Raw genomic sequence first — 12531 nt, 5'->3', positions numbered from 1 at the left:
TCTATAATAAAAAAGAATAAAATTTACCACTCCAGTGGTTGAATTCAAAATGTAGGATATATAATTTTCAGAAATTAGCAATAACAATAACTACAATATGTAATTATATTATACTATTTGTATAGTCAAAAAATAGTCTTATGTTTTTAAATTAAATTATAAAAAAATAATTTCTTCCGGAGGAAGGTCGGGCAGCTAGTATCATATATTAATATAAAAGTAAATATTCTTTTGTCATAATGATAATTATTTCTATTATTATTATTTTCTTACAAAAACTACTCAGCAATTGAATTCTAAAACGATATAATCAACGATTATTTGAACATTTTTATTGAAACACTAGATACATTAAAATGTATTACATTATTACGTGCCTGTTACATGGGTTTATCTGAAGTTTATTTAAGAGTGGTGAATAGTGATGATTATAAGTGACACATTATAATAATATGACGGAGTGTAAACATGACAGTATTTATGTAATTTATGGAGATCAACACCTTATTATAGTATAACTTTTGACCCCACGGTCGATAAAAATCAACTGGTGAACGGTACTGAAACTGATATTAAGAGGATTGAAAGAGTTGATTCTATTTATTTATTTTATTATAATTTAGGTAAATCATAAATTGTTGTATTAAATAATTTCATATTACTTATAGATTATTAAACGTTTTTTAAAGGTGATACTAATGTTAGTGATAACGGTCGTCAGTCAAACGTATTATCTTGAGACAATAAAAACTATTGTGAAGTTTAAAACATGACGTATGCGTCATGGTTTTACATTAACTATAAAAAAATATTAAACCTGTGAACCCTCCCACACAACCACCACCACCATCATCATCATAAATCTGCCCATGAACTGTTAGTATTTTAGAATATATCTGCTACATGAAATATTACAATAACAACTCTGATACTTCATGAAATATGGCACTGAATATTTTTATCTTTGAAAAATATCTATACCTACTTGTTTTTCATTTACGATCTTCTATGATCATAAACCTACATAAATAAGGACTGATAATACACAAAATAAACTCTTCACAGAGTATATTACGGAAAAAATAATAATAAAAAAATGTTTTTGTGTGTTCTATTATTTGACATAATTACTCTTCAATCAAAAGCATTATAGTAGTCACTTATAGAAAGCCAAATTATTATTTTTTTTTCCGTAATATACTCTGTGAAGAGTTTATTTTGTGTATTATCAGTCCTTATTTATGTAGGCCTTTCTTAAAAAAAGAAATTTTCATTTCCGAAGTCCAGATATTGAGATGCATTTTATAAACTATAATTGTTGTCTTCACTATTATATTAAATTATTACCTATGTAGTATTTATGTGCAATCATTTTTTGCAATTTATAATATACATTAGTATTTATTACATACAATAAATGCATCTATATTATCAATAAATTATTTTTATAAAAAAAAGTCGTTGGTGCTTATGAGCAATAAATTATGACCTAGGACCTAGGTACTATATAGCATTATATTTTGATTTATAAATGTTAGTAGCTATGAAGTGTTTATATGCATAAATAGATATAGTCACATAAAATCTATTGTAATAACTTAAAATAGTTTAAATAAATCTAAAATGTATGTGATATAGACCATCGCTATAAGAATTAATAAAATATATATATATATATATATATAAGCTAACAATTAATTAATGCCAAATCGATTAAAGGCTACGTCGAATCTCATCAAAACTGTGTAAACATAATTTACCTGACTTCCGTATTATGTATTAGAGTTGTTCTCATAAACAATGAGCAAACTAAAACTTATTTATAAAGATCCGTATAATATAACATAATAGAAATTATAACGAATAATGATTATGATATATTATTTTGAATTCATCGTTTATCCGATGTTTTATTCCTAATAATATACGTGTTCGGATATTTTCATGTTAACAAATAACAATATTGCCTCGGTCAGACAAATAATAAAACGGAAGTAGTTTGAGTAAGCTGTGTAATGTTATCGGAAGTAGAGTTAGTAGCACTTCTGTAATTGAACTAGGCGATATGAATCGGGTTGAGTTGAAACTGTTCCTCGATTATTCACTAATCGCTGTGTTATTAATTATTTAGATGTTCGCCTTTCTTACCTTTTAAACATATATATAATCGTATTTAATTATTTATTTTAAGAGCAGGACCCATTCTTACGTAAACATGTACACTCTACAGCTTGTATTTGGTAGTTATTTACAGTAAAATACCTTAAATATAGTACAATAACAATCATTATGAAATTGCAATATTATTATGATAATAGGTACTTTAAAACTTTATATTTCACACTATCTAAAACAACAGTAAAAAAGTTACAAACGAATGAGCAATTTAAAGAATATCAAAGAGTAGTTCTTTTAAATTAGTATTTAGTGCATTAACTTTGATGAAGAAGTTTAGTTTACTTTTTGTATTTCAACCAACCATCATAAACGGAATACTTACCTATATTATTTAGTATATTTACTATCTTTAAATATTAATTTACCATTCATAATTTACCTATATTTATTAATTTCCAACGTTATAATATATACAATAACACAAGTAGTACATAAAAACGGAAGACAGTGATGTTCATCCTAAATGCCTAAACACATTAAATTTTGTCTTAAAATATACATTCCAATAGTTATTTTAAACATATATTAGGTTAATTATAATAAGTAATTATTTCTTTGAAATTCAAGTGCCTGTAGATTATTTATATATTGTATTTGTATATATTGAATTTTTGGTATTTGCTTTAGTAAAATCAACTTTTGACTGGAAAATTGAAATCTACGTTACAATATTATATACCTACCTGTAATAGGAAAAAAACATAACAATATTTCTAAAATGTGTATGCTACCCAGCTGTTAAATATTAGGTGTACCATAATACCTCAGACTACTCTAATACTTTTTAATTAAAATATATGTTTAATGTAAGTATACCTAATATATTATTATAATTATACACATTTTGCAACAAATAAATCACTCCCTAACATTATAAATGCCTTCAATGCTAAAATGTTTCAAGAATGATAACGTACAAAAAATACATAATACATAATACGAGTTTCAATTTAAGCTTAACCCCTTAAACCTTAAGTAAAACCAAAACATAAATGCTCCGTTATTATGTATACAAATTGATGAAACCGTACATGTAAAGTAAAAATTGTAATGTAGTTTGTCGTTCTGTTCATCTGTATAGTACTAATGTACTATATTATATAATTATGTATATACATTTATTAACATATTATATTACATGAAGGAAAATAGAAATATCATAATATTTCGTTGTAGAAAATATAAAGCTAGCTAAAAATAAAAATATAGACGGAAAAATACATTTAGAACTATGAACCTATTTTTTTTTATGTAACAATAGATTAAGAAACTAAATACTTATTTTTTAGAATATTTGGTAAGAATATTAAATTCCACCAAACCGAGAAAAAATTGACATCATTTTTATATTCATAAAAATATAGTTTCAAATCGAATACTCTTTATAAATACCATTCTGTACTGTAAACAATATTTGATGGAAATATACATAAATATGTGCTACAACAAATTTATTGAGTAACTTATACAAGGTATCGTTTAAATTTACAAGTACATAAATTGTAAATTAGTATCGTTGAACATTGAAATTTTAATAGGTACCTATAGGAAAATAAATCAAAATGTTCAATTTTGACTTTCAACATCAAAGGTAGAGCTGATACCAATAATGTAGCTAAATGTGAACTACGATTAGTAAGTCAAATGGATATATGATATGAGTATACTACAAAAGGAAGAGATTACCGAGGGAATATATAGAAAATCCTTAATAGTAGGGCTCTCGATATGTAGCACAAGTTACTACAGGATTATAACTATGCAAGCCGACATGTCTATTTAATCATCATAGATTAAAAAAAGTAATAAGAGAGGCAAGAATGTATTAGGAAGATGCAGTGGCGTAGTCACGAATTTTATATGGATGTTATAGGGTTTTTGTCAAATCATTTTTTAATTTAATATTATAATATATGCTACAATAAATACGGTCAATGATGGGGGGGCTATAGCTATCTTTGCCCCCCCCCCCCTGATACTCAGGGCTTCAGACTAGGAAATACTAATTTTGTATATTAAGCACACGTAGACGATATAGTCTTAAGGATGAAAAATAACGAGAAGATCAAAAGACTGATCAACACATATAGCATCAAAAATAAACACAAAAAAGGTGGGTAAGTGGATGTCGCTCTGCTATACGGTAGGTTACAAGTGGGTCACTGTATAATGGATAGTAATAAATTTGAATTCAATGATATAATATCACTGTACAAGAAAAACGATTCTGAGCGGAGACGGTATGTTATTTTCTAATCTCATACGTTTGCTTGTATTTATAACGAATACGGCAATATAAATTATAATTTATAAATATCTCGGACGACTTTTTGTTTTGACCATTGGAATTATTGTCGTATTTACCAGAAACCAGTATATGTTATTGATATAACGATTTCCATTTTAAGACTATGGTATTTAGTTTTAAACCTAGATAAAACTTAGATAAAACAAAAATTGGATTATTCAATACCGAGTAGATCATTAAATAATAGAATTCGTGAAAATAGCCAGTCCATACAATGGATAGTATACTAATTATTACTCTTTACTGTAGTATCTATAGAATATAGATTATAATATAATGAATTATGAATTGATTATATTATATAATTATTAGAAAAATAAATTACCAAAATTGAATGAATAAGTTTTGTCTCTTGGAGGAATATAAATCAAAGTTCAAGGGAATTTTAGAAGACATCACCAAGAAAGGCTCAACATGGGCAAGACATGCATGGTGTAAAATGGATCACTAAGAACGGTACTAAGAAAATACCCTAGCTAGGAAGGTTGACCGCGGAGACTAAGTTGGGAAGACAGATTAATCGAAGATGTGGGAAAATTAGTCAGGAATGGATTGGAAGGAAACATCATACGATGTAAAAACGAAGACAAATTTATTGGACAGCATGGTGAAAACCACAAAAGGATAAGCAGAAACAAAAGATCATACATTTTCAGATTGTAATAGTCTTGTAATATTAAAAGTACAATATTATTTTACATTTCAATATTTTATGTTATACCTATACTAAAACTGTTTTAGATTCTGGGTGGAACGATGAATGTATTGATTTTAAAATGATGTGTGTTTTTTTTTATTTTTTACTTTTTTATTTTTGTGTCTGTCATCACCTTTTAGGACAGAAAAAGTACTTCGATTTTCTTCAACAGTATCTTTTCTGATAGGAAAGTGAATCTAGTTGGTACTTTGGGGGGTCAAATTTTTCCAATAGTTTTCAAAAGCGCCGTGAAAAACAAAAGAAAAATTAAGGAAAAACGGGAATTTTTACGCAAAATCTGTTTTCGAGAAAATTGATTTTGGTTTTTGGTGTAACTTTAAAACGAATGACTGTAGATACATGAATTTTTCACTAGTTGTTTATATTTCCATTTTCTATACATGATAAAATTTTCAAAATATTTTGATTTATTTTGAGCTGTTTACGGACAATTTCAGTTTCCAATTTAATTAGTTTTTATTTCTATGAATGTCAATAAAACATTATTTGTTGAGTAAAAATACTTGAAAATTTAATACAAGGCTCCTACTATATTATTACAATGACATTTGAAAAATATTAAAAATCCTTAGTCACAGTTTTTTTTATTAGCATTTAAAGTTCAAAAATTGACAAAATATGGAAAAATCACGAAAATTTGCAAATTATTTTGAGTTAATAATTCGTAAAAATTTTTCTTTTTAGAACTAAGATTTTAAAATGTAATACAAGATTCCTTATAGGTTATTCTACTTTTATCAAAAAAAAAAAATGTCTATAAGAAACTCAAATTAAATTTTTATGAGCGTTTGAAATTCATATTTTTACAACATATGACATTCACTCGATTTCTTTAGTAACGATTTTCTTATTTTGTTGTAATTAAAAAACGAATGACTGTAGAAACTTGAAAATTTCACTGAATGTTTATATTATCATTTTATATATACGATAAAATTTTGAAAATAATTTGACTCTTTTTGAGCTGTTTACGGACATTGTAAGTTTTCAATATTTTTAGTTTTTTTTTCTATAAATATCAATAGTTTTATCTATTGGGCCAAAAAGTGAAAAAATTAATACAAGGCTCATGATACATTGTTACAATATAAGTTGAAAAATATTAAAAATACATAGGCGTAATTTTTTTTATAAGCATTTAATGATCGAATTTTGACAAAATTTTTCAAATTTCAAATTGAATAATTATTTTGTAGTTAAAACATTATAAAATGTTCAACTTTTATATCTAAGGATTGAAAATTTAAAACAAGATTCCACGTAAATATTTAACTCTGTTACCAAAAATTCTAAGAAATACATTAGCACAGTTTATTTTTATAGTCATTTTAAGTTAAAATTTGGACGAAATAACATATTAAAAAACCTGGAATAACTATTTTAGTTATATTGTTGTGATTGTATAATATTATTTGTGAGTACTTGAAACTTCTAAAGTATACTATTATATATCTATGATAGTACCACGGTTAGTTGTTGATGTATAACACATTATAACTACCTAATGGATATTGTGATATGATTAATTTAGAATTTATTATAGATACTTATTATAGGTCAAATTTTTTTTTAATACTTAGACTGATATACCGTCTCCGCACAGAATTAGTTTTTCTTATACAGTGATATTATATCATTAAATTCAAATTTAATGTTATCCATTATACAGAGACCCACTTGTAACCTACTGTACAGCAGAGCAACATCTACTTATCCACCTTTTTTTTCATATTAAAAACAAATCAAACATTATATTAACATTTTGATACTTCTATCGTCTTTAGCACAAAAAGTCACTTATATCTATATAAAATCAAACATTAAAAATAAAATGTTTAGATTGAAATATAAGTAACATAGGCGGTTATGGCAAGCCGGGCCAGGGGCCGTCACATGGTTATTTTGCATATCTCAATATCTCCTTAAGACCTTAAATAATATTTTTTTTCTTTTGATGGTTTTTTGACAAAATCGTTTTTAGAATTTCTGAATTGAATGATTTAGCATTTAATAATAATTATGAGAAAAATGTTTTTTGTGTTGTGTGCTCTTTAAATTAAAAATATTTAGTATCAATATCATATTTATTCAATGAAAATTAAAAAAAAAAGTGTTTTATAAACCAACTCACATGTAAGCAGCCTGTTGCACTTAATTTGACAAGATTGTCATTTAGTCTTTCAGTGTTATTTTGTTCATAAGATTTTCCAATAAATTTATGAATAACAGAACTCCAAAATTCATAAGTAAATGTTTTTACTTCCCAAAGCGGATCTTTGATGCTAATGTGTACCATTACGATGCATATTTCATTAAATAGATTATCACTGGAAATTATCAATATACAAATAATATTATTATAATATTATGAATAATTATTAATTAAAATATTCAATTGTATATTATAATAATAATAATTATTATTTTATTTATTACTATTTTCACTATAATATACTTAATAAAAAAATATATATTTAAATTTTATTCTAAATCAAATAAATTAATAGTATAAATTACTTAAAATAATTTATTAGTTTATGACAAACACTTGTCACCACAATACCAATATGGTGTTTAAGATGGCTTTCATTTTATACATCAACATAATATAGTAAACAGTTAACACTAAATTATTTCTATTATATGGATATAAGATAACATACCTGAGCTCATTATAAATAGACAATGCAGTGATGAGTTTTATAATTTGTCGTCTAATGATGCCTTCAGATTCATATTGCATTAAGTTTAAACAATGAGTCTAAATTACATAAATAAACAATCATTACTCTATCAAAAATAAATAATAAATTGTAATTTGTAATGTACACTTACAATTAAATCTGATTCTTTTAAAGATGTTTCCCAAATATCTAATACAGATACCATTTCTTCTAAACATTCGAGAGCTTTAGATCTTACAAATGGGTCATTGTCATGTTTAAGAGTATTTAAAACAGCTATTGACAAATGTTTTTCCAAGATGAGTTTGATAAAAGAATTCCCTGATTAAAATCAAAATCAAAATCAAATATTTATATAAAACGATGGTTATATTGTTAGTTTAACTTACCATAACTGTATTTAGAAGCATTTACTATGCTTCTAATACACTGTAGACAACTATCTCGAATTTCAGGTCTGGTATCCAATAGTAAATTATTAAGCGTAGTACACAATGTACCAAAATCTTCCAAATTATCAGTATATTGTACACTTTCTTTGTTCATTTTATTTAATGCAGTGCTAATTAATTTCAAACCATTCTGTAAACACAAATAAGTACATTATAGTATAATAAAAAATAATCTTATACACATATTATTATATTATACATAGTTTGATATTTTTAATTTATTACTTTACCTGTAAGAGTGTAGAATTGTGGGAAGATTTATGAAAAAACTGACTATGTGTCTGTACAAGTGGCACTAACAATGGATCATGTGCAGTCTCAGTAAATAATTTACACTCTAATACTTTTGCCCAACATATAAATATGTATGATAATATTTCTAAAAATTTGCTATAAATTGAATCTCGATCTTGACACTGTTCTAACCAATTGTCAGAGTTCAAAAAATGTTCAGTTAATGTTGAAAAAAAATTGACTAAGTACTCCAATGACACCTATAATAACATAAAATTATACGAAATCGTTTCAAAAATAAAATACCCAAAAATAACTATTTTTTTAAAAATATTTTGAAACAAATATCATGTGCAATAATAATAACTATTTACTAGCTAATCTAAAACATTCTATTATAATTAAAATATAGTTTCATAATATTTCTATTTCTTTACTATTTTGATTTTAAGTGATTTAAAGTGTCACTGAGAATACCTTTTCTGGTGGACGCAGAAGAGGACGTAACATGGGCATTTGTTGTCTCTGTCTAACAAGTGCGTAACATAGCAAATGTACGCTCAGCCGATCATGTTTAGCTTTGTTATTTTAAATATTAGATTGAATTGACCTATAATGAAACTTGATAGTAAGAACATTATCTGTGTTTATATAAGGGGTTTTTTTTACAATAATTTTGTTTTTAAGTGAGTTATGAGCATTCTTAATTTACGCTATATTATATAGATAAAACTTGCTATAAAATTTAACTAACATAAAAAACTCAAATACAAACACAGATAATGTTCTTACTATCAATTTTCATTATAGGTCGATTCATTCTAATTTTTAAACTAACATAGCTAAACGTGATCTGTTGGAACATATTTATATTTATTATTTTATTATATGTTAATATGTTATATATTATATATATAATAATAACTAAAATTACTTGTTTCAGTATAGGAACAATGTCAACAATGTTGAGTATAGAAGAAATAGCCACTTCATTCATCATAGAATCATAGTTATTGCAATAGTTTAAAATGTATTTTGATTCAATAATACAACTTCCATCATATTTTGATTTTTCAGATTTAGAACATTGAAGCCAGTCTGAACATTTATTTAAAGGTATCAACTATAAACACAAATAATAAAATAAATGATATATTAACTTAGATCATATACTATGGATTTAGCAACAGTGTATTATTTTGTAGACAATCTTAGTAACGAGTCTACAAATTAGGTGCATGCACGATGCAACTCCTCGCATAAGTATCCATAGGTTTCTGTCACAGAATTATTCTAAATCTTAGTTTATGGTTAATTATATAATTATAGTAACTACTATATTATTATAGTAGGTATCATACTATTGTTTCAATATAATATGGTGATTTGATAACAAATTATCTGTGGATAAAAATGCAAGACACATATCATACATTTACTTCGGTGACTTGTGGCTGATATCGGCAGCATTTTTTTGTATTGATTTAATACACAGTGGCTCTATCCATAGGATATGATCTAAGTAACTTAATAGATGAACAATATTCTTAAAAATAATATGTTTATTACCTGACCAATAATTAATTCCTTTTCAAATACTATGTTAGCTGCTAATTGTGCATTACTGGTGTTCACATACCTAATTGCTTGTGTATATAAGTTGTTAATTTGTTTATATGATTGAATGTTTTTTGGCATATTCATATGAGAAAAAATTGATTTTAAAACATATTCCATGTCAGAATTATGCCAAACAGTAAAACAATCAAATATCAAATGTAACGTCATATAGTTTTTTAATAGGATAGGATTTACATTTAATAGTTTTTGAATATTCATTAATACATCTGATAAAGAATATTTGTTAATTATTTTATGGACAACAACAGATTCATACTTAGTTCCAATGAATTTTTCCAAAGATAAAATTAATGTTTTTACATAAACATTATAGGCAAAAAATTCTTTTGTGTCTTGATGATTAGCAATTAGATTATCAATTGAATTTAAATTATAAAATAGCTCTTTAAGGAGAGGTTCACAATTATGCACCATTTCAAAGTCAAATGACTTATAAATTAAGTCGGCAATATATTGACTAGCTTGAATTTCAACATATTTTGCTGGTACAGTTAATCCATGAATAGCAAAAAGTATAATTTTCCATAAACCTAAAAAAGTAAGAAAATAGTTTAATATATTTATAAATAAACATACAAAGCTATGCAACAGGTCCAATTTTCTTGACATTTTTAGTCAAATTTACATAGGTACATATTTTTTCAAATGAAAATATTGTAATTTATAAGAAAAAAATGTGATAATAAATATTAATACACATCACATACCTATATGACATACCTGGTAGGACACGCATACATACATACATACATACATACATACATACATTGTCAATTAAACATACATACAACATTATAAATATAATAATATATTACAGGTAATGTTATAGTTATCTAAATTGTTAGTCGTTAGTCACTAAATCGGATTGAAGTCTGTGCTTTCACATGTAATTATGTGCTGCATTGTCGCTATCGTATAGTCTTTTGCATACATATATAATTATGTTTGAATTTTAATTGAAAAAAAGATTGATGTCCGTTATCAAGGAATTGGAGAGTAATAATACTCTCTGTCTGAAATAGAAAGGGTCCATTATAGAGGGGTCAAAACATACATTCAAATACGTATCTCTTTGACAGGACTTAATAATGTTGTCTGTTGAGAAATATGTTTGTTATAAATTTGAGTCCGTAGCTTAGATTAAGTCTTTAAGATTTACCTTCTTGGAAAACATACTCAAGACCTCGTTTATGAGTATTCAATGTCTGCAACAACGACATGTAGGCGTTAAAAATTGAAGACTCTTTGAGATCAGACCCAACATCTAGCTGATTAATCATTGATTGGAGAGTGCCCGTCTCAATGAGTGCGGTCAGGCCATCGTCACGTTTTACCAATATGGCCAAGTACTTGAGGGAAAAAGCGTACAGATGTACACAAGCATTTCTAGACACTGTAGTTTGATTTCGATACATGTCCAAAACGCTGGTAAACCATTTGCAGTGAACGTTGATCGGTACCGTACTCAAAAGAGCATCTGAAAAATTATTAATGACTCGTATATTAACTCGCTCACACCACCAGAATGCACATAAGAGCGGCAAGCTGCTTACCCGCGTTCTGCAGACTTGTCAAAAGTTTTTCTAGCAGAGTTTTGTCTTGTATCGCGAAGCCATCGACCAGCATGCAATCAAACGCCGTCAGAAGTCTTTCGACAGTCGGCGGGCGGTTCGACAACATGATCGAACACAGAACCGTTCAACAGAGCACGAGACGATGTCGACAACCCAAATAAATAATATCGAACTGGAAACGCAAGTAGTAATATTATATTAATTGATATTAATGTAACAATGAAAATTGAAAATATGGTCGAGGGCACGGAATTTAGGACGAAATTTAAAATAATATTAACACAATCAAAAAAAACCGCGGTCGACCGTGATAAGAAGTAAAAGATAAACTGATAACAAAAGAGCCAGCCCACGATTTAAGATTGTATGGTTGCCCATCGACACGGACTACTACACCGTCCGTGCCCATCGACTACGGTAAAATGGCTTATCCGACGACCGTCAGACTACCCACCTGTTAGTGGAGAAAATTAAGACTATGCAGACTACTTTTACCCGCTTAAAACTGTAGAATTTAAATACATATATAATAATTTAACCCATTCAAAAGGAAGCTTACACTCAATATTTGTATTTTGCATATTCTTATAAATCACGAGACACGAGATATAATTTTTAATAGCCGATTATGATTTATTTTCCATTTTAACTTTTAAGGGGATTGCAGTACAGGTATTTTTCATACGTTTTAGACCAATAAGCGGTGGTAAATTACAATATTACATAACTACATAAGTATACA

General features: G+C 26.7%; 1 protein-coding gene across 1 annotated transcript; it reads right to left on the bottom strand.

Moving 5' to 3' along the window:
• Positions 1 to 6954: 6954 nt before the first annotated feature.
• On the bottom strand, positions 6955 to 12084 carry LOC100167364. The gene is made up of 10 exons (XM_029487998.1): positions 11769 to 12084; positions 11375 to 11692; positions 10144 to 10745; positions 9509 to 9697; positions 8571 to 8834; positions 8278 to 8470; positions 8040 to 8209; positions 7868 to 7965; positions 7336 to 7531; positions 6955 to 7253 (listed from the first exon to the last, which is right to left on the bottom strand). Exons 1-10 carry the CDS (start codon positions 11893 to 11895, stop codon positions 7212 to 7214), a joined length of 2199 nt encoding a protein of 732 aa, XP_029343858.1. The 5' UTR covers positions 11896 to 12084; the 3' UTR covers positions 6955 to 7211.
• Positions 12085 to 12531: the final 447 nt, after the last annotated feature.

This window comes from Acyrthosiphon pisum, chromosome A1 (assembly GCF_005508785.2).
Source record: "Acyrthosiphon pisum isolate AL4f chromosome A1, pea_aphid_22Mar2018_4r6ur, whole genome shotgun sequence".
In the NCBI taxonomy this organism is placed as follows: domain Eukaryota; kingdom Metazoa; phylum Arthropoda; class Insecta; order Hemiptera; family Aphididae; genus Acyrthosiphon; species Acyrthosiphon pisum.
This window is presented reverse-complemented; position numbering and strand designations above follow the sequence as displayed.